The sequence below is a fragment of the Cucurbita pepo genome, chromosome 3, assembly GCF_057944985.1.
Source record: "Cucurbita pepo subsp. pepo isolate OVF chromosome 3, ASM5794498v1, whole genome shotgun sequence".
Taxonomy (NCBI): domain Eukaryota; kingdom Viridiplantae; phylum Streptophyta; class Magnoliopsida; order Cucurbitales; family Cucurbitaceae; genus Cucurbita; species Cucurbita pepo.
The window spans coordinates 1,042,300-1,065,157 of record NC_141800.1 but is presented as its reverse complement, the minus strand read 5'-3'; the positions used below and the strand labels follow the sequence as shown (position 1 = coordinate 1,065,157).

Sequence of the window (22,858 nt, the reverse complement as noted above, 5' to 3'; positions counted from 1 at the left end):
TGAATTTGTAGGCGTAATGTTTGTAGGTGTAATACAGTTGTCTTTATTACATTACAGCTTTCTAGAAGAAAGGATCTACAAGAACCTGCCTACAATAAAGGAAATAATAATACAAAAACAATAAAGGAAATAATAATAAATGAATATATTTACCTTCAATAAGAGGACAAATATAGTAGGCTCGTATAGGCTCGTAATGTAAAGAGGACAAATATTGTAGGCCCGTAGTATAAGGCAAATATTTAGATTAGTATAAGTTTTGTAATAAATATCAAACTTATAAAAATAGATAATTAATATCCGTAAGTTTATTAAAACAAAAACAAGTATTTTTATGCAAATAATGAAATTAGATTAACATTAAAATTTTAAGTCTAACAAGAATTACATAATAGCAAAATTTATGCTAAAATTTTACGAACACAAAACAAACGAGAAAAAAGTTGAAAATTTGAATTGAAGGAATGTTTGTGATCGTTGACTTGCGAGCGGATAATCCAATATATAAACCAATGTTGCTTACCTTGACGCTCCCATGGGTGGAACGCACGTCGCCAAGAAGTGCCTCCCCACTTCCTTCTTCCTTCGCTATATGAACCTCCGCAGCCCTCACCCATCCACACACACACTGGCTTTTACAGACACCACAACATCAAGATGGGACCTCTATTGCGGCTCACAATGGCGGCTTCTGTTCTAATCGGCTGCATCAACATTGTAGCAGCGACGAACGAATACGACATCATTCATATCGGCGGAAAAGTTCTCTGCCAGGACTGCACCCAGGGGTGGAACGAGTGGATCAATGGCAAACCGCTCAAAGGTAATACAGAATTATTAGGGAACAAATTCCACCTTTAAAATTGCAATCGCTTTCTCCGATTATGTTAATCTTCGACGATCTGGATTGCAGATTGTAAGGTATCTGTAACGTGTTTGGACGAGAGAAGCAGAGTGATACACTATACGAGTGATCTAACGGACGAATTAGGGCAATTTGATATCAAAATGGAAAAGGTGATGCACGGCAAGAAATTGAACCCCAAGAAATGCTCGGTTCGGCTCGTTTCGTCTCCGGATCCGTCCTGCAACACCATGACTGATTTTGCCGGCGGCCGCTCTGGCGTTCAACTCCGGGGACCGAGCTTGGTGTATCGCGATTTGGTCAAGTACGTGCTAGGACCATTTTACTTCACTTCGCCTATGTGCGAGGAACCTGATACAGATGGCTCCGATGATAACGGTGGGGGGAGTAATTACTGAAACTCCTCTTTTTTTTCTGCATTCCAAGTTCCTGTTACTGATCTTGTGAATCCATGAAATTTATAATATTTTTATCACCATCCTTTTCTACTTTTTCTGTAATCTCTTGAAATTTCTAAAACCCTAAACCCTAAACGAAAGTCAAAATGAAGAACTAAACAATCCTATGTACAAGAAATAGATTCTTAGAAAAACAAAAGAAGCTTATAAAGTACAATAAACATTTACCCAGAGGAGCGTTATAAAATTTTGAGAAGAAGCCCATGAAGGAAAAACACAATATATAGTAAATTATATTAGACTTTCATATATGAATTTATTAGACTTTCAGATATCGGACAGTGTGCCAACAAGAATATTAGCCCTCAAACGGGATGGATTGTGAAGTCTTACATCAGTTGAAGGAGAAACGAAGCATTCCTTAGGGTGTAGACAATATCTACGAGCGATGGGCTTAAGCCGTTAAAGAAGATAAAAGCTTAATATGCAAGGTATTGCTAAAAAGTTAGATTAAAATGTATGAAATGAACATGTCAAGACATCATTTGATAAAGTCAAATAGTATCACATTGCATAACTATGTATGTATGTATATATTTTAGAAAAGGTTAAATTACAAGTCCAAACTCCAATAAATCTACTTATGATGAAGTGTTAATTACATAAAAAGTAGAGAAAAATGATAAGGGGGCCTGGGTAGAAAAATGATGCCAAACAAAACAGCACAGATATCATCTTTACAACCATTCATCAAAGTGAAAAAGAATCAACTTATTATCATCACTAAAACGAACCCACACAAACTGGTAGAAAACACATCTGGGATGGATGATTCAAATGATTTCAACCTCCACCCTGAAACAGAACAGCTTGTAGCAGTAGCAGTAAGGCAGTCAATTTTGTCGGTTAAGAATATACCTCACTGCCACTGTGATCAGTATTGTGCTGTTTAGTTTCAGGTGGTTCTGGCAGCAAGTTGAATGAGAGCTCGCCGGTGGTAATTCATACGCAGCTTCTTGTATTTATGAGTAAATGAACTCAAATCTATCTCTCTCTCAAGGAGCTGCATGTGCACCTTCTCCGACTCCTCTTCTGTCTCTTTCATTCTCTCTGCAAACAAAACGTTTCAATAATCTGAGCCAATTTGCGACCAAAAATCCGAAAACGACTATCACGATATACCTTGAAGCCTTTTGAGAAGTGAAGCAGGAGAACAGAGCTTCATAATGTCCTCTTTCTTTCGGTCAAGCTCGTTTAGCTTCTCCTCGGCCGCTGCCAGTTCCGTTGTCCGAATAATTCTGCACTGTGAGAGAATAAACAAAAGGGAGGTAGCATAAAGGGCAAGAGAATTCACCATTTTCTGATAAACCCATACCTGGTTTCTGAGTTCCATGATGCATGGTTCCTTTTCCAAGTTCTCACCTTTTCAAGTTAATATCATGATTAACATTTGTCCCGTAAAGATGTGCTTAGAATAAAAGGCAAGCATAAAAGTCACTAAAAAAAAAGCTATGTTACTTACTAGCAAGCTGAAGAGTTTCCTTGCGCAGCTCATCTTTTAGCTGGTGACAATTATGAAAAAAATGAAAAAGAGAAGGAACCAATCAGGAACAGTTTACATAAGAGAGACATAATAGGGACCAACTATAGAAACCACACGATAAACATAAGAAATCGTGAAGCGAACAGTTCCTCGGTAACACAAGTCAGTTACGCTAAATTCAGTTGTATCTCATTCACATAGTTATCAAAAGGTTTAGTGATGGAAGTGCACGAGGAGGCATTGAAACTCACCACCTCCCGAACTTCATCACACGACCTCTCCACCTCTATAAAATCATATGTTCCTCTCAATCCTATGATGCTATTCTTGAGATATTGCCAGCTCCCACCTTTAATTCAAAATAATCTAAGTCGGGAAAGATATAATACAGGAAAGAAAATCCTGCAAATCTTAATATCGATTAAGAACGGATTGTTTCTTTGATTAAGAAATGAACTACTCATTGAAATAATGAAAATAGAGAGGATGAATACCCTATGCTTACAAGCAGTATACTAGGAAAGATCAAGAAAACACTCAGCAATTTGCTAGTATGGAATCAGAAATAGAAAGGCTGCATGAATAGTTAAATAAACAATCTGCTCGACATACTTGAGAACCATCAGGTTGTATATTAGTTCTCTTCTATCAAAAACAACCCAATTAAACTTCAACTTATATTTCTTACATTTCAGCTTCACAATTGAGTAAGTTTAAGAACTAAGGGAAGAAAATGTAGCTTACATTGTTCTGAGTTTTGATCTGGTCAAGTGAAAGGAGGAACTGATTATATGCATCCTTGTCTGACAAAAGCTTTCGCAACTCATCAACACTGACCAAATTTAAAAGGGGAGAAAAAAGAGAGGGATCAATATCCTGAAACGACGAAATAAAGAACATTGAAATCTGGTTCGAATCATAACAAGCATTTGAAATCAGAAGCAAAATTAATTAAATAAAAAAAAAATTGTACAACAGTACCTATAAATATGCAAACATCATATATTAACTTACAAGAATGATCACTTAAAGAACGTCCTTGACGAGAAACACACACATGTAGCTTTATTTCACTAATGAAGTTCAAATCTTATTAAAACACACACACACACAAAAGATGAGTGGGTTTTCCACTCCTCAAAAGCATTAAAATTTTTGGCACTAACATTGACTGAAAAGGACTACATAGGTACAAAGAGCCAAAAAAAGGAAACTCGAACTGCACAAAAATAATCCAAAAACCATAAACTTCTGAATATGAATGAGAATCAAAGAAAGTAGTGGGCACAAGCATAATTTTTTGTATTCATGGACCTTGAGCTTTACCTTTTGTCCTTCAAAGCAGAAATAATGCCGGCAGCTTCCTCAGGGGAAACGTGTGATGGAGACTGTGGCCTACCAGAAAGCCTTTGTGGACTGGAATGATTGGAGGAGGTGCTACCTGGGGCTGCAGGGCGAGAGGAGCTAGCAGAGGGTGGATACCATGACTGTGTGGTAACATCTTGTGGAGGACGCACCTGTTCCTCTTGAGATCCCCTGAAAGTAGATACAAAAACACTCGAATGGGTCAATGACTTCGCAAATCATACCCAGAAAAACATCGGTTTAAATGGAATCAGATCAAATCACGATTCAGTGAAAAATGTTGCAAAAAAGGCATTTCCTTTTTAACTGAACTATGAGGAAGTACACTGCTCGGTAATAAAAAAAGTGTTGCCAAATTCAGATGAAGGAATGCTAATCCTTTTCCAATTGTTGATTTCTGCAACCAACATGAAAGAGCATACACTCTTTCGAAAGTTGTATGTGGTTGCTTTATTCGAGTACAAACTTTCCAATTGTTGCTTCAGAAACATAACAGGGGCAACGACACGCTTCCAAATGATTAGGAGAGGAGTCCCACATCGACTAATTAAGGGGATGATCATGGGTTTATAAGTAAGGAATACATCTCCATTGATAAGAGACCTTTTTGGGGAAACAAAAAACAAAGCCACGAGAGCTTATGCTCAAAGTGGACAATATCATATCATTGTGAAGATCCGTGATTCATAACACTCACTCACTCTTTTGCTTGCATTAGTCCATCACTTCTCACCTAAGGTACACTGCGAAGAAGGTCTTTAAAAATAAAATGGTAGGGACCCAATAAATTGGATTTGCCAAGTACCAACACAGCATGGGGGAAATGCGTGGGACTCAAAATGCTTGAATGCGGTCCGACCAAGCTCTACGCAGAGTAAACATGTCCCTAAGGATCCTCAAACGAGACCAACTTACATTCTCGGCGATATCAAACACTCAAACGTTTTCCTTTGTCGTGCAACAAGAAAATTTGAAAAAATTGAGCATAAAAGCCAGATGTCGTGCACGTCAAGCAGATTCTTGAACAAAGGAAGTTCAAACAGCAGGTAGCGATACAGATATAAACAATTAAACCTCTTAATTCACAGCCACAAAATCGAAAACCAATCATGAACCAAGTCGGTCTAAAATCAATTCGTAACGAAGTTGAGAAGGCAGCTTAATCAAGAAAATGCGCACAGACTGGCCGGAACGCCCAAAAGTCGAACAATCAGAGTTAAAACCGACTAAACAAGAGAAGCCCAATCCAAATACATGAAATTAAACACGAAAAAGAGAAAGAAAAAAAACATACCAAAACTTGAACATAGGTCGGAGGATAATAATCCAGAGAACAAATGATATGAAGAAAAACAAAACCCTAGGATGAAGAATCCTCCGACCGGAGAGCAAGGATCCGGCGGACAATTAGACCTCGAATCCTTCTCTATCCGCGTAATCGCTTTCTTTAACCGGAATCAAATCCCAAATTTTTAACCGATGGAGTTTGATGATTACTCCGACTACTAATATCCGTGCCATCGATTTCTCAATCGTTCTACCATGTTATTAACTCGTTGCTTTTCATTAAAATGGCGCGTAGAGTAAATTTCGTCGAATTTAATGTGTAGTTTTGTTTGTTTTAAGTAAATTTAAGGTTAATTTATACATAAAAACACCCTCATTTATAATAATAATAATAAATATATATATATATATATTCTTATTATTTAAAATGTAAATATTAGCTTTTTATCTCTTTTTCAAAATTGTATAAATTTATTAAAATATTTAACAAAAATGATTGAAATTGGAATCCGAACACCGACTCTACCACAATTGTAGGTCCCACTTCTCATTTAAATATTATATTTTAAAGAATTTCACTATTTAAAAATATTTATGATGTATAAAAACTAATATTTTACCTACAAAATAGGAGTTTTATTATATAATTATTGCGCGGCGGCGCTTGCCTTCTCCCCTTTCCCTTCATCCTCCGGCGAGACATGCCGCCGCCGTAATGCTACCATCGCCACCGCCCAGGACGAACCAGAAGCGGCGGTGTTTAGAGTTGAGAAAAGGAAGACAGGGCAGCGGGGGAAGGCCATGTGGACATTTTGAGAAAGATGAGGTTAGATGCTTTTTCATTTGTGGGAGAGATCTTATGGAGATTTTATCAATGTGATTGAATCATAAAGTTACAATTATTAAATGATTGATTCAACACAACCTAGCTAATCATGTTCCTTCCAATATTTCTCATTTCTAAATTACCCCCCACTCGTTATCATCCCACCTGCTACCGTGTGAGTGTATATGTAAAAATTTCTCCTTAACAGACGCATTTTAATATAGATATAGACTCATAATAGCACCAACCGAAAAGAAAGTCCCAGTGTCCCACTCACGCGCTTCTTTCCTCTGTTTTTTTTTTTTTCCTTAAAAAAAAAAAACATTCTTCACTGACACATTGTACTTCTACTGCCATCTCCCATTTTACGGACAATTTTAATTATATATTTTAATAAATATTAAAATATATAACTTAAATAGATAATATTACATGTTGTTGTCGTTATTATAAATACGAAAGATAAAAGTAATTAATATTTTTTTATCTTATCTTCTAGAAATTATATATTCTTATCCTCCGTACATTACATATTTATATCAATTTTAATTAACATGTTAAGAAAAATACAAATAAATTAATTTTAAATTATAAAGAGATAAAGGAATAATGGAGGAAGCACTTTATGCCTACACTCCCACTAAAATTGATGCTTAACAGTTCATTGTCGCTGTTATATGTATATTTATTTATTTATAATTAGTTTTATACTTACTTTTTTATTTATTTGTTAAATATATGCTGAAAATTCTCTTAACAATTATTGATTTTGGATATGTATATTATTCTAGGGATGCATTTGGGAGTGCCACGTGGACAAATCACATTAAAAATTAAAAGAGTCCCTAAACCTTCCCTTAATCCCAATTTAATCAATTCATTCACCACCTATTTGTTTCAATAACCATAATGCCTTTTCTTTAATATGCTTACTATTTCAAGAATTATATATATATATATACACGCAAGCGAGCGCGTGTATATATATATATATATATATATATTTATTTATTTATTTATTTATTTATTTTTACTACAAATCTAAAATGGCAAAAAGATAAAAATAAAATAGTTGAATTTCTAGCTAGAAAAGGAAAAATAGAATATATATATTTAATTTTTTTTTTGAGAGATCCAAACTTTATATAAAAGATTAGAATCTCACTCCACTTCACATGATTCATCATCCACTAATCAAAATTCCCTTTTTTTTTTCACTTTATATATATATATATTTATTTATTTATTTATATATATATATAATATGGGTTTGTTTATGGCAGGGGTTTTGCCATATCCTTTCCCGTCGGCGCAATACATGCAATGCAACACACCTTCCTTAAATAATAAGTTGATTAAAAAAAATGTAATGATTAATTTAAATTTTAGTTAAATTACCACCACCTTTTAAAACTATAGATATATATATATATATATATATATATATATAGTTTATGATTTTAATTAAAAGTTAAAAATTTTAATTTAACAGCAAAAAAGAAGTAAAGACGTGGGACGTGGCGGAATGATAGGCGTTGATGAAAATGGGAAGAATAAGATGAAGAGTAGAGGAAAGGGTGACCTGGTGCCAACGTAGAGACGAGAGGAAGATCCAAAAGCAGCGTAAGCGCGAAACTTTGCCATCTCTGTCAATTTCATCCAACGCTTCTGATTACTCCTCAGCCACCAAATCCCATCTCCACCGTCCATTACATACATTAACCTTGTCCCTTCACTCTTGGCCTATTCATTTGATTCCTCTCTCATCTCATTTCTCTCGTGAGAGAGTTATGAGAATAAGGCAAAAGCTCACATTTTTTCCGATACCCATTTCCAATTTCGCTCATCCAGAGGAATTATCATATTGGTAAGCCAAAAAGGATTCACATTTATTTCTCTGTTTCTTCTTTCTTCTTTCCACATTCTCATTTCGTTTTGTTTTTGCTTTAAAATCGCAAAAAAGATGAAGCAGAAATCAGTAATGTCGGCGCCGCCGTGGCTTGAGCCATTACTCACCACGCCCTTCTTCTCAATTTGCCACACCCACAGCCACGCGGCTAGGAGCGAGCGGAATATGTACTGCCTCGATTGCCACACTGACGCATTCTGCTTTTACTGCCGCTCATCGCATCACAAGGACCATCAAGTCATTCAGGTTGGTACCATAACTTTTGGGAAATTCTAAGACATGGGTATTGTTAAGCATTGTTTTTGAAGAAATGGGTTGGTTTTTGATTGTGGAAATTGGTTTTAGATTAGGAGATCTTCGTATCATGATGTGGTGAGAGTTGCAGAGATCGAAGATGCTTTGGATATCAGTGGTGTCCAAACGTATGTGATTAATAGCGCGAGAGTGATGTTCTTAAACGAGAGGCCTCAGCCAAAAGCCGGGAAAGGAGGAGCTCATATCTGTGAAATTTGTGGGAGAAGCTTATTGGATCCATTTCGTTTCTGTTCCCTCGGCTGTAAGGTCAGCATTACTCTGTTCTTCATTCAATTCTTCATAATTCATCATCTTTTGGTATAATTTCTATGGCGTTTATAGCTGGTAGGGGTGAAGAGGAATGGGGAAGATGCGAGCTTTAACGTGGAGGCGAAGAATGAGGCAATGGGGATGGAAAGAAGAGAAGGAATTTCATCGAGGAGAAGGAAGGGTATTCCTCATAGGGCACCTTTTGGGGGTTGATTCAATGCTGCCTTTCCAAACCAATTCTTTCCATGATTTGGGGTATTTGTCCATACAAATATAGGGTATGTCCCTAAAAATCGAAATAAAATGATTAATTTTGAAAGGGTATTTGGATGTGAAGAGGCAATAATGGAGGGATTGTTATGTTCATAATTGCTAGGTGTATATTTGTTTATTGAGAAATTAAAAATAAATAAAGAATAGAACATGTCTTTGTGGAGTCCGTTTCATGGGTTTTCATGGGCCCATTATCCACATGGGCCGTTTATATAAATAAATACTTTCATTCTATTTTCTTATATCCTTTTTATGGTTAAACACCCATACTCTTCTTTATTTAATTATGTTGTGCTAGAAGCAAGACAAAACATGAGCTAAATCTCTCTAATTTTTAATATTAATTTTAAATGAAATTAAATTAGGCTTTGTGTACCAAACTTTTATTATAATTAATAGTTTTTTTTTTTACTTGTCTTAGGAATTATTACATTTATATCACGTTTATTAAAATGGGATATAGGCGATTTAAATAAATAAGAAAAAAAAAAGGTGTGGGATAATAATGTGAGGTGGAGGGGTGTATTTGGAAGAAAATAAGTAGGTAAAGGGTTGATGTGGATTGATGGATCTATATGTTCTTAGACTACACATCTTCCACAATTTGCCCAAATAATTAGGTATACTACCTCATTTATGTAAATTGTGACCATTTACCTTTTTTTAAAAAAAAAAAAAAAAAAAATTATTATTTTTTTCCATTTCGGGTTCGGGTTCTTTTTAACGGGTTTCTCCCACAAGGTAGCCATTTCATGACGGGAGGATTTTATGATTTTTTTTTTCTCTTAAATAATACCAATAATAAATGGATAAAATTTTCAAATAAAGTAGCTGAGTTTAACTCTAAATTAATTTAAACATTAAACGTCACCATTATTAATAATTTAGAGAGCTCGTTTATTTAAATTACATTAAATCGGGTTACAAAAATAATAATAAATTTAAAAATTTTAAGGTCCCGTAATTTTTATTTTTTAAAAACTCGAGTTAATTCGAAAAAACAATAAGTATTATATTTTGGATGTAAATATTTTTTAATATGGAACTGAAATGTTGAGAATATAAATATAATTTTGATGACTTGCATTGTTGTGGGTCGTCGAGATGGGCTCTTGGTATCTGAGCTGTCAAGCAGTGATTGGTGCGCAGAATATTAAAAGATTCTCTTATTTATTTTAATGAAAAATAAAAGCTTCTCATTGACTTTTAATATTTAATATATTTTGTAAAAATAAAAAATAAAAATCTGATGAGAAGCATCGTCGGTTCAGTGTATTTGGGCAACCAATAATATTTAAATAACTTATTGCAACTGTTTTTTTTTTTTTTTTTTTTTTTATAAATATAATTAATTTATTAAAATGGGATATAATAAAAGCATTTTTTTTTTTTACTTAAATATCAAAAATACCCTCCAATAATCATTAAACGACAATTCATGACCATTTCCATGAATTGTTCGGTGTCGTCCCACTTGGTCACTGGCCCAAAAGACAGTAAAAGGCCCATCTTAATGCCACCGTAAATGGGCCTAATAGAAACCGGCCCACATCACCAGGCCCAGCCTTTCTACAACGAGCTTCAAGCACTACAGCGAGTAATTCAAATTTTTAAAAAATTTAAAAGTATTAATTGTATTTAACTTATTAAAATATAATATTGTCCATTCAAAAATAAGATTTAAATTTCTACATACAATTTATAACTAACAAACCGTCAATTCAATTCAACCGTCATTTTATTTTGAATTTGATATGCAGAATCGTCTTGTGCTATATGTATTGAGATTGTTCGTAAGCATGATGAAACTTATTTCGTCCGCGAAAAAATTCTAAAGGAATTTTCAATTAAAAAGGCTTTATTTTTATTTTTATTTATTTTTATTTTTTAGTATAAGCTACCATTGACATGTTAAGAAGAAAAAAGGACAAAGAAAATGGGTAGCTGAAGTCTGTTTACGATGTTTGATAATTTCAAACATTTCGGCCTTTGTTTGACCATGTCCTTTGACCTTTTTTTTGTTGTTTAATAAAATAATATGTGATTTTAAAAATAATTAAAAAAATTCATCGAAGACCCTTTCTCTTAATAATAATTATTTCAGGAACAAAAATTTTCCCCTAAATCGACACCCGAATTACAATTTATTTTAAATATAAAAAATAAATTGATAAATTAGTAATGTTATCCAAACTCAACTACTTCAAACAATAAATATTTGATAATACAAATGGAAATTATTTTGTTTTAGTTTTAATTAAAAAACAATGAATAATAAAATGATTTTTCTTTTTTGTGGTGAATAATTTAGTTAAACACGTGTGAATAATTTAATATAATGGTTGTTAATTGATACAATAAAATAAAAGCATGTTGGATAGAAAGTGCATCAACTTTCACTTGACTCATAATTCATTGGTAACCCAAATTCAATCTTTTAATTTGAAGTAGAGCAGCCCATGATTGAACCCTTTAATAAATTTATTAACTTTCAACTATTAAGTCATTCAATTAAGAAAAAAAAAAAAAAAACAAAAAAAAAACAAACAAACAAATATTTACTTCAAACAATTTTTTTTATCACCTTTAATATAAAATTTGAATTTATTTTGATTGACCATATATATATATATATATATATATATATATATATATTAGCAACTCAATTAGTTGGTGAACAAAATATATAAACGACCAAAGATCGAAGCTTTGAACTCCTCCATCCTCAAAACCGTGTTAAATCATTATCAACTTAGTATTTAATTAAAACCCTATCTTTTAAAAAAATGGAAATAAAAACTAATTTAATTAAAAAAAAATCACGATAACTTTATATAACATAAAGTATTAAAGCCAAGAATGCATTATTATAAAAAAACAAAAATAATAAAGGCTAAAATAATGCACATTCAATGAACATAGAAGAATAAAATAATTAAAAAAAATTCCAATTAAAGAAGAAGAAAAAATAGATAAAAATGGACATTTTTTTAATTTTTAATTTTTAATTTTTTTTTTTTTGATATAGGGCTTGGAGTTGACTTTGGAATATGAAGTCATTCAATTTATATCCTAAATTTTGCATGCTACGTATTACAACATACATAGTAATTATTATTATAACCTTGTACGTAGATATTTTAGTTTTTTTATTTTGAGGTCAACCCTTTGACTTTTCAAATTTTCTTTGTTTTTAATTGAGTTGGAAACACAAGTGTAGTTGCAAGTTGTAAAAAGAGAGACCAAATATTATTATAATTCCACCCTTAATTTGGTGTATTTAACAATATAATAATATTATAAATCAAAGCCATTTTTAATTATTTGCTACAACATTCAGAAAATAGACTAATATTTAAAAATTATGATGTCATAAAAAATTGATATATAATATCATAATTGGAAATTTTACCGTAAGTATTAATTGATTGATATTTATAGTACTAAACGTTATGTAATTTATTTATTTATTTATTTATTAATGGAATGTTTGAAGGTAGTTCTTAGTATCCCTTGATGGCACGTGCTGAATATAATTAGAATATGAATTTTGATAATATTCCAAAGTTTTGATGGCTAATTAAAGTAACTTTTTTCTTAAAGTTATATTAAATAATAAATTATACCTTCAAAGATTTGATGCCTAAACTAAGTGAAGGGCTGCCATTTTATTTTTAATATTATATATTTTTCTAGAAACTTCTTTTTTAATAAAAAATTCAAATTAAAATAAATAAATAATGCTAAAAAGCAACTTTTAAATTTTTTAAAAATTAAAAATTGACTAGCTTTTGATTGAGGCATTTTGAGTAAATTTAAAGTAAAACCATGAGAGCTTATGCTAAAAGTAGACAATATCATACCATTGTGGAGAGTCGTGTTCACCTAACATGGTATCAGAGCTATGCTCTAACCTTAGTCGGAGAGTCGTGTTAGTCTAATATGCTATTAGAACCATGCCCTAAAGTTAGTTGTGCCAATAGATTGGTAAATTCTCAAATATCGAACAAAGAACTCCAAAAGAAAATGAGTCAAGCTTGCTTGAAGGCAGTAAAAAATGACTAAGACTCCAAAGGAGTCGAGCCTCGATTAAGGGGAGGTGTTGGATGTCGTGTTCATCTAACAAATTGGAGCAGCCATTTTCAATCAACATCTTGACATGTATACGAGGATTTCACATTGAATTTGATTGATATGACGATTTAACTACCACGAACTAATTTGATTTAATTGTATGATTAAAAAAACGAAGAAAAACAACAAAAATACAAATGTCGAACAGCTCGGAAATTAAATAATTAGTAACAAATCTTTATTAACCTAATTTTAATATGAATTGACTCAGTATTAATATAATGAAAAAGAAGTAATAAGCGTCTTATGGATGGTATGGTCGGATATGAGGGATTTAGTGGATGAATTGAATGTGTATAATTTAACATCCATGTGGCCTTTGCCCTAAAAAGTCAGCCACGGTATTCCCATTTATTTATACATGAAATGATGACAACAACATAAAAGGAAAAAGAATTGGGTCCATTAATGAAGCTAATTTGAAGAAGCAGCTGTGGAGTAAGTTTCCTCTGACTGGATTTTGTCAACGGTTTCGAACCCATTCCCTGGCTTCCCAGAACTTGCCCCCCTTTTCCTTCTCCTTTGCTCTATAAATCTCTCCAACTTTGGCCTCCAATTCTCCACTACACCCACAACCAACAAATTTGGAGGCTAAAATGTACCAAAAGGGTGTCAAGCATCTGTGTGACAAGGGCTTGAATAAGCTCCCTCTCAAATACGTCCTCCCCGATTCCGAGCGCCCCGCCGCCCCCTGCCAATCCGCCAACCTCGATGTCCTGGGCTCCATCGAGCTACCTGTCATCGACTTCGCCGAGCTCTACGGCCCCAACCGCCTCCATGTCCTCCTCTCCCTCACCAAAGCCTGCGAACAATATGGCTTCTTCCAGGTTAGTTCTGTTGGATGATGAAAGTCCCGTATCTTCTAATTTAGGGAATGTTCATGAGTTTGTAAACAAACAATACTCTCTCCATTGGAATGAGGCTTACTGGAAAGCCCGGTTATGCTCAAAGTGGACAATATCATACCATTGTGGAGAGTCGTGAAGAATATTTAGTACTGAATTATAATTTACTATATATTCATGTTGACGCTTCGTGTTCTTGATTTGATATGGCAGTTGACAAACCATGGAATTTCGACCGACGTGATATCAAGTATGAGAGATGTTAGCTCACAATTCTTCGAGCTTCCATACGAGGAACGAGCGAAATACATGTCATCCGACATGCATGCGACCGTGCGATACGGGACAAGTTTCAATCAAAACAAAGACAATGTTTTCTGTTGGAGGGATTTCTTGAAGCTGACATGTAACCCTAATGACCTTCACCAACTTCTCTCCCGCTGGCCGTCTTCTCCGGCGGGGTTCAAAGACTCGGCGTCGACGTACGTGGAGGAAACCAGAGCGCTGTTTCTCGGTCTGGTGGAAGCCATTGTTGAAAGCTTGGGAGGTATGGAGAAAGAAGAGGAAATGGAAGAGTTGTTGAAGGAGTTTGAAGATGGAAGCCAATTAATGGTGGTGAATTGTTATCCACAATGTCCTGAGCCAGAACTAACGCTGGGAATGCCGCCGCACTCTGATTATGGCTTCCTCACACTTCTCCTTCAAGATCAAGTTGAAGGCCTTCAAATTCATCACCAACAACAATGGGTCACTGTTCAACCCTTGCCCAATTCATTCGTCGTCAATATCGGCGATCATCTTGAGGTGGGGTTTCGCAAATTTCATGTCTTATTAATGTTACGAGTCATAACATGATATTATTCACTAAATTAGTCAACGTAGGACTCCATCTCAACAATTCTCAACCATTAAATTTCTACAGATATTCAGCAATGGAAGGTACAAGAGTGTGCTACATAGGGTTGTGGTGAATGCAAAGCAGCCGAGGATATCGGTGGCGACATTGCATAGCCTTCCTTTTGACTCGACGATCAAGCCGTGGTCGAAGCTCGTGAATGAAGAGAATCCACGACGTTACAAAGACACTGATTTTGGTGTCTTTCTTGAATATATCACCTCTTGTGAGCCTAAGAGGAAGAATTTCTTAGAGTCTAGGAAAATTATTTATTGAACTATGTATTAGTACAATAATGTCAGATTTTTATTTTTTTTTTTAAAAAATATTTTGTCAGGTGAATAATGTAATTTTTAAAAGCCAAACAAACCCTAATTTATATGATATATATTATATTAAAATGTAATTTTTGTTTATTTTTATAATGAAAGCTATTATTTATTGAAACCCAACGTCAAGTTTACATATATTTTTACTATAATATTATTATGTATTATTTTTTTATTTATGAGATTGAAAATTATGAATTTAAAATATCAAAATTCCTCATTCCAATTTTTGAATTTCGGGTCAAGTCCGGCAGTTTAAGTTTGATCCGTGATGACTTGACCCGTGTAGACTCATATTTCTAATTCGACCTGAATTTTGTTGACTAGATTAAGGTTAACCCTTTACGTTGAATTTTGGCCCTTTATTTACCATTCATGATGTAACGTATAGTCGCGACTAATAGGGTCGTTTTTAGCTTCCGTGTCAAATCGGGCCCTACATGGATTTCTCACTTTTTATAATATATCTAATCGATTAAATTATTGATGGTTTGATTTAATTTATAATTTTTTTTCCTTCTCGTAAATATTATAGATTTCTTAGCACTCGTGAATTCTAGCTGTCAAGGGACACGACAAAAAGAAAATTAGACAATGAAAATCGTTGACCACCACAACATTATTAAGTGACCTTAAATAAAGTCAACTAAATGCGATTTTATGGCTGCAACTAAATTGAGGTCAATATGGGCTTTTTTGATTACCCGGTTGTAGTGGGCTACGTTATTTCTCGGCCCATACTCATTGGGCCGTGGCCCGAACGAGCTTCCTTAAGGGTGGTTGTAAAAGTCTGGAAAGACGAATTTAGCCTAATTAGTTTAGGTCTATTATTAACCCTGAAAATATTCAGATAAGTCTATTATAGTTTTATTTAGCAAATTTATGTAAATTGATGAAATTAAAAAATTAGGGATAAAACGGTAAAGGCATTTTTACCAACTTTGGCTCGAGGATGACCAATGGCGGGGCGCCACGTTGAAGATTCAGTTGGGTTGTCGCAGATGGGCGACGTGGCGAGTGCTGTGAGCGAGTACAGCAGAAAATAGGTATTCGCAACGGTTTGAGGGCGGGATTTCTCTGTCTTTGTCTTGCATTTGCTTAGAAATGGCGGAGAATAATATACCGCTTTCCCAAAAATGAAATGACCAACGTTTTCTTTGTCTCTCTCTCTCTGTATCAACTATATGTTCTTGTTGTCTTCTAGTCATAATACTTTTGATCCAACTCTGTCTGTTATTGGCAATGGTGACGATGATCAAAATGAGGAAGGGATTGGAACAATTTCTGCGGTGATTTGATTGAACAATTGCGAGTCCGTGAGAGAGAAAATTGAGAGAGGAAAATGTTCAGGTTGCACAAGAATCGCCAAGCGAATTCGAAGGAGAAATATGATTTCAAGCTCTCCAACTTCAAGGCAATCCAGGTACTTATTTTATTTTGAATTTTAATGTCTCTCGAGTGTAATATGTTCGTTTTCGTTCTTTGTTTTGATAGTTTTTAGTGTAGGGTTTAAGTTTTTTTTGACATCGCCTTATTTTTTTGGGATTACGAATTCGCTCCGTTGTTATCTGAGCTTCTCGTTCTGATTAATGACAATGATTGATGATCTTGGCTTCTCGTTACGGATTCGCTCCACTGCTGATTTCTGTTTAATGCGATATTCAAATCCTTTTCCTGACATGAACGGAGATGTTTATTTGTTTTTCTTTTTGTTGCTTGTACGAAAACAGGTACCTAAAGGTTGGGACAAGCTATTTGTATCTGTAACCTCAGAGCAAACTGGGAAGACAATTGTCAGGACAAGCAAAGGATCAGTCCGTAATGGAAGTTGCCAGTGGAGCGAGTCTATATCAGAATCCATTTCGGTTTCACAAGATGAACCTTCTAAGGAGTTTGAAGATTTTAATTACAAGCTGGTTGTGGCCATGGTAGGTACTGTGGTTTGTCTTTTTAGGAGTAAACCATTTCTACAAGCAATTATTCCTCATGCCAGCCCTGTGTTGTTTTCATGACCATGCTCTTTGTCTTTAACTCTATAATATGATGACTACTTGGTCTAATTTAAACCGAATCTCCAATCACAGGGATCATCAAGATCTAGTATTCTTGGAGAGGCTATGATCAACCTGACAGATTACACAGATCCTAAAACTTCTTCTGCAGTCTTACTTCCACTGAATAAGTGCAATCATGGGACTATTTTACAAGTAACCTTTACTTTTTAAACATTCTTACAGGATGGGATGGTTTTGTTCATAAATTTTATCTAGGAGTCCAGGCTTTAAAACGTTGGCTTTGTTTTGTTTGCAGGTGAAAATCCAGTGCGTAACGCCAATATCAAAAGTAAGGTCTGTATAATGGGATGGTTTTGTTCATTCTTGTGAATATTTGATTATATGTTTGGCCTTTAAAATTATTGAACACCTTTCAGGAGTAGAAGAATTAAACAGACAAATTCTCTAAAAGAAGACTTGAAGAAAGAAGGTCACGACTCGGATAGCTGCTCAGATATTACAGATAGCCAAGTGTCTGGAAGTATTGGATCTTCCTCTGGTGCAGATTTATACTCTAGCTTTCACTCGGGAGATGCTAGCAGCACGGTAAGATCTAAGATCGTTCTTACCTTCACAATTTTTCTGTTCTTATACTTCTCAAATACGGTAATTCATGTTTGGTGCCTCTACTGTATTAGTTCTTGCTCGTTTAATCGAATTTCTGTCATTATATTAGGCTTTGATCATGTTTTAGATTAACATTTGCATTCTTAATGCGTTATTTAATGAGGCATAACATTTTTTTCCTAATAAACAATATGAGGAATTTTGTTTATGCAGGACCCTGTTCCTCATCTAGACCATGGTACCATGCAGATTCATTGATTGTTCTATATATTTTGATTACATAATGACTGACATATTTTTGTATCTGTTTTTAGGAAGCAAGTTACTCTGCATCGGATTCACACATCGGCAATGATTCTTCTGAGGCTTATGATTCAGTAGAGAGTGACGCTACAAAAAACAATTACAATGATGTTCGAAGACAAAACTCGGTGTGCTCACAGAACAGTGGTTCAGGTAATCATTCTTAAATTTTATGTCAAGATTTTGCAATATCATCTTCAGGAATGTCTTACCTTTCATGTAAAAATTTTTTGGAAGCAGCAGAAACAACGACTACTGAGGAACTTCGCGCTGAAGCTAGGATGTGGGAGAGCAATGCCCGCAAACTGATGGCTGATCTTGATCAGTTGAAGAAAGAGTTTTCAGATCAATCTGAAAACCAGAAAAGTTTACATGCTGCACTTTCAGCAGCAACTGCGGAATGTGATGGTTTGAGAAAAGAACTTGAGGAACTGAAACCGATGACTGAGAAGTCGACTCAAAGACAAACAAGCATCGCGGATTTATCATATCAAGATGGTGAAACAAAAATCTTAGATGAATTGAAAGATGAACTGAAGTTCCAAAAAGAATCCAATGCTGATTTCGCTCTGCAGCTAAAGAGAAGTCAAGAATCAAATATTGAGCTTGTGTCCGTTCTTAAGGAGCTAGAAGAGATTAATGAAAACCAGAAATTGGAGATAGAGGAACTTTTGAAACAGCAAAGAAATTATGATGATTACGAAAATATTAATCAAGAAAACAAAAAATTGATGCTTCAATTGGAGCATGTGAAGGAATCAGAACAAAATCTTCAATTAAAGATTGAGGTTCTGGAGAGAAACTTGGAGGAAACCAAACTTGATTTGCAGAAATGCGAGGTCTCCAACCAAAGATTTCCTCAGGGTACAGACGGGGAATACGATAGTACGCTTCATTCTGAGGAAAATTTAGTGGAAGACATTGAAAGATTGAAAGAAAAAGTGCAGGAGTTAGAAAAAGATTGTAATGAATTGACAGAGGAAAATATGAACCTCCTGTACAAGCTTAAGCAAGCAAATAACGACTCTAAGCGGGGAGAGTTGGCTTTGAACTCCACAGCTGGTGAGCTTTTGATTGAGAATAACGATGGTCCTTTCAGTAAAAATGTAGATAGTAGAGAAATTGAGCTGGAAGTCAAAGTTGAAGAGCTCAGTAGGGAATTGACTGAGAAAAAGATGGAGATTGAAGAACTTGAGCACAGCATTTTGTCCAAAGACGACGAGATTAAGATCCTTGAAGATTTGCATAACAAATTGCAAGCTGAGTATTCTGGTCTTCAGAAAGAAAAAAATCAGATGGAGGAACAAATGGAAGTCATACATGGAGAAAGTGATATCAGTGCTAGAAGCTTAAATGATTTGAGAAATGAAGTAAACACGCTTAGCAACAGTGTGGATTTGCATATTTCTGCCAACAAGATTCTTGAAAGTAAATATTCAGAGCTTCAATGTGAAAAACAAGAACTTGAACTCCATATATCTCAGATCGAACAAAAAAGCACACAGTTGTCAGAAAGCATATCTGTTTTGGAATCACAACTAAAATATACGACGGACGAGAAGGAGTCAATTCGCCTTGAGTTAGAGAACTTTAAGTCTGATGCAGTGGCTCTCCAGGATGAGGTTGATAGACAGAGACTCGATATAGAGACAGAAAGTGTTGATTTGAAACAAATGTTGAATGACTTGCAAAACAAATATGCAGAGGCTCAAGATAAATGTGAGTACCTGCAAAGAGAAAAAACGAACTTGGAAGCTGCAGCTGAGCATCTCTCTGAAGAACGAAATTTTCTTAGAGAATCAAATGGAGAGCTGAAGAAAAAGAATTTCGAGTTGCATGAGGATTATTTCCGCTTGGAATCGAAATTGAAGGAATCGCTTGAAAGGTCCGCCCATTATTTCATAAGAGTTGATGATTTGGAGGATAATCTCTTTCTTGGGTTGGAGGATTTAACCTCAAAAGAAAGATTCCTATCTTCGGAGTTAGATTCAATCGTTGAAGAGAACATAAAATACAAAGAGAAATGTTCATTGATTGAAAGCTTGTATAATGAGACATATCTGGAGAAGACAACTGAAGTTCAAGAACTTCAAGCAGCGGTTGTGCACCTGACCATGGAACTTTCAGCTACAAGGAATGATCTCAACGTCATGGAATCTAATGAACAGTTACTGGCTCTGATCAGTGAGCTTTCCGTGTCAAAAAAAAACGAAGAGAAACTGATGGCTGACCATGAAGAGTTACTGAAGCAGTTGGAAAATCACAAATCACTTGAAGTCAAACTTAAGAACTCTGTCGATGATCTTGAATTAAAGCTTTCTTTTTCTGAAAAAGAACGAAAGCAGCATGAGGAAGAATTAACTTACTTAAAGCGTCTAAAACGATCTCAATTCCTTGAAGCAGAACTGAAACGTTTGAAGGAGGAAAAACAGATCCAGCGGGAGTCTAGCATTGTAAGTGTTCAAGGTTTTTCCAATACCAACGGCAAAAAACATGCCCAATAAAGACATGAAGCTTCTTAAAGTTGGTCTATTTTACTATTCATTTAGTTTACAGGGATGGCTTTATAACTTCTTACTTTCTAATCTCGACAGGATGATAGTGGATGCGATATTGATGTTGAAGGTCCTAATGTTGCTGAAGCTGAATCAATTGAAAGAATTCAGTTGCTCGAAAAAGAACTTGCTGAGGTTTTGGAAGCAAACAAGAAATATGAAGATCAGCTGAGCAGGTAAGTGCAAGACGAGCTCGGTTTTATATTTGTTACATTACAACGTGAACTGTTGTACTTAAGTGAGTGGAATCTATTAAGTTATTCCCTATAGAGTTTCCTGGCACCAAATTCCCAGTTTTAGATGTTGAATTTTTCCATATCTCTTTGCATCATAATCAGGGTCATTCAAGACGATCAAAACAACAATGAAAATTCTCCTATACCAACAGTTGGAGGCGATGTAATGACGAAGGAAGGATATGAAAGCATTAACTCGGCTCTAGAGGAGGAGCTAAGAGACCTTCGTGAGCGGTACTTCCACATGAGCCTTAAGTATGCTGAAGTCGAGCAAGAGCGTGAGGAACTTGTTCTGAAGCTGAGAGCACCCAAGAGCACCGGAAGGAGTTGGTTCTCATGAAAGTCCAAAAATGCAAGTCTTCACTCTTTCCTTAGCTAATACGCACCAGTCTCAGGGAGTTTCTCGGTAGTCATTTTTCAGTTCTCAAATCATGATTTCAATCAAGACTCGAGATTGAATCCTGCTGGAAAACTGGTTTTAGGCTAACACGTGGAAGAGTGCTTGGTTGTTTGAAAAGGGAGGAAATGGAGATTGTGATGAAAACTATCCCGAAATTGAAGGAATCAGTTGGCAATGCATTTCCATTGTTTCAAACAAGTTACTTTGTGTGAAGTAAGGCAATAATGTGAAAGAGCCATATGAGTACACCACTCTGGGAGTCGTTACTCTTTGTAGATTTCCCCCTCATATCATAGTCTACGTAGTGATGATGGGGTGAATGGTATTGGAGCTTGGAGAGATATAATAGCTAAAGCAGATTGGCACTCACTTGTGGTGTTCTTCCGTTGCTTCCTCAGGTATCCATTTGCCTTGCTAATCTCAGCATTTGCCTTGTAGATAGACGATGCGTACATGATGATTTTGCTAAAAAGAATGTGACATTGGCAGGTTTGTAAGGAGATACCTCTGTGGAGCAAAAACCTGATGTAGGTTGTTGAGAGAGGCAAATGCAATGCAGGAAAGGAGCAAAAAGGGAGGTAATATTGTCACACTTGGAACAGAATACGATGGTGGGTAAGAGTATATCCCCTAGAAGATGCTGAATTTGTTCATGCTGCGTCCATTTTTCTCTCTTTTTTGTTGTTGCGTGTCTTGCTTTTGGCTCACGTTTCCAGTGGCCACGTACCGCTCCTGGGTCACATTGATTTGCCTTCCTTCTCTGCCCTGAAAATCTCCTATAACAACCAATGCAGCAGCTTCTTTATCAAACCCTTCTTACAACAGCATAACCCCACCACCACTCTCTTCCACGCCCCTCTCACCCGCCAACCCCAGCGGCGGCCGACGGCGGTGGAGCTTCTGATGCTCCCAATTGACCAATGTTGGGTGAGAATATGATATGAAGGTTGCCTGAAACTTATGTGTGTGTCTTCTTCGGTGGGGACAGAGAAGATCTTTCCTCATTTCCTCTGTTAAGGGCAACTCCCACATCGAGAAAGTTCAGTATTTTTCGACTCAGTGACTTGGATTATATGCAGCATTGTTTTATTCTTTATTTTTTTTCTTGATTTGCTTTCTAGTAATGCAACACTTGGTGGTAGCTAGCTTATTAAATACACACTCGTATATGTATGGCTATGGCCACCTGAATTTTATCAATGGAGTGTCCTCTCTCACTCTCTCTCTCTCACTCTCTCTCTCTCTCTCTCTCTCTCTCTCTCTCTCTCTCTCTCTCTCTCTCTCTCTCTCTCTCTCTCTCAGTTGTTGGAATTTTAGATGATTATAAACAAACCAATTTGATTATTTTAAAGATGAATTTAGTTCGTTAAATGCTCTGTCCCAACAAAAACATGTTTGACTATTCAAATTCATTAAGTTAATTCAAATATTTATCGGTTTTCTTAGTGGAACTATGAACACAAATTTGTACTAAACATTTTGAAATGTACACGAGAATACAAATTAATTT

General features: G+C 35.2%; 5 protein-coding genes across 9 annotated transcripts; 4 read left to right on the top strand and 1 right to left on the bottom strand.

The window, feature by feature from the left end:
* The first annotated feature begins 405 nt into the window (after positions 1-405).
* On the top strand, positions 406-1,360 carry LOC111791287 (Pollen Ole e 1 allergen and extensin family protein). Its single transcript, XM_023672567.2, has 2 exons — positions 406-823; positions 914-1,360. Exons 1-2 carry the CDS (start codon positions 658-660, stop codon positions 1,261-1,263), a joined length of 516 nt encoding a protein of 171 aa, XP_023528335.2. The 5' UTR covers positions 406-657; the 3' UTR covers positions 1,264-1,360.
* Positions 1,361-1,832: 472 nt separating this feature from the next.
* Positions 1,833-5,729, bottom strand: LOC111791805 (vacuolar protein-sorting-associated protein 37 homolog 1). Its single transcript, XM_023673288.2, has 7 exons — positions 5,466-5,729; positions 4,133-4,342; positions 3,551-3,638; positions 2,786-2,825; positions 2,639-2,685; positions 2,446-2,566; positions 1,833-2,373 (listed from the first exon to the last, which is right to left on the bottom strand). The coding sequence occupies exons 1-7, from the start codon at positions 5,477-5,479 to the stop codon at positions 2,219-2,221; spliced, it is 675 nt and encodes a 224-aa protein (XP_023529056.2). The 5' UTR covers positions 5,480-5,729; the 3' UTR covers positions 1,833-2,218.
* A 2,079-nt stretch (positions 5,730-7,808) lies between these two features.
* Positions 7,809-9,272, top strand: LOC111791060 (protein RGF1 INDUCIBLE TRANSCRIPTION FACTOR 1). Of its 2 annotated transcripts, XM_023672244.2 has the most exons (4): positions 7,809-8,151; positions 8,248-8,439; positions 8,539-8,754; positions 8,830-9,272. In XM_023672244.2, the coding sequence occupies exons 2-4, from the start codon at positions 8,248-8,250 to the stop codon at positions 8,968-8,970; spliced, it is 549 nt and encodes a 182-aa protein (XP_023528012.2). In that variant the 5' UTR covers positions 7,809-8,151; the 3' UTR covers positions 8,971-9,272. The 2 variants fall into 2 exon arrangements, with proteins under 2 accessions (XP_023528012.2, XP_023528013.2); XM_023672245.2 differs by lacking the exon at positions 7,809-8,151 and having other exon boundaries at positions 8,173-8,439.
* A 4,467-nt stretch (positions 9,273-13,739) lies between these two features.
* LOC111791851 (putative 2-oxoglutarate-dependent dioxygenase SLC1) lies at positions 13,740-15,271 on the top strand. Its single transcript, XM_023673348.2, has 3 exons — positions 13,740-13,991; positions 14,223-14,813; positions 14,932-15,271. The coding sequence occupies exons 1-3, from the start codon at positions 13,761-13,763 to the stop codon at positions 15,178-15,180; spliced, it is 1,071 nt and encodes a 356-aa protein (XP_023529116.2). The 5' UTR covers positions 13,740-13,760; the 3' UTR covers positions 15,181-15,271.
* Positions 15,272-16,330: 1,059 nt separating this feature from the next.
* Positions 16,331-22,565, top strand: LOC111791575 (uncharacterized). 4 transcript variants are annotated; one of them, XR_015420197.1, is made up of 10 exons: positions 16,332-16,656; positions 16,964-17,161; positions 17,318-17,440; positions 17,544-17,581; positions 17,665-17,833; positions 18,169-18,310; positions 18,401-20,610; positions 20,752-20,888; positions 21,051-21,746; positions 21,838-22,565. XR_015420197.1 is itself a non-coding variant. In XM_087121835.1 (9 exons), exons 1-9 carry the CDS (start codon positions 16,576-16,578, stop codon positions 21,286-21,288), a joined length of 3,339 nt encoding a protein of 1,112 aa, XP_086977961.1. In that variant the 5' UTR covers positions 16,332-16,575; the 3' UTR covers positions 21,289-22,565. The 4 variants fall into 4 exon arrangements, 1 of the variants encoding a protein (XP_086977961.1); XR_015420196.1 differs by having other exon boundaries at positions 18,398-20,610; XR_015420198.1 differs by lacking the exon at positions 21,838-22,565 and having other exon boundaries at positions 16,331-16,656; positions 18,398-20,610; positions 20,752-20,950; positions 21,051-21,171.
* Positions 22,566-22,858: the final 293 nt, after the last annotated feature.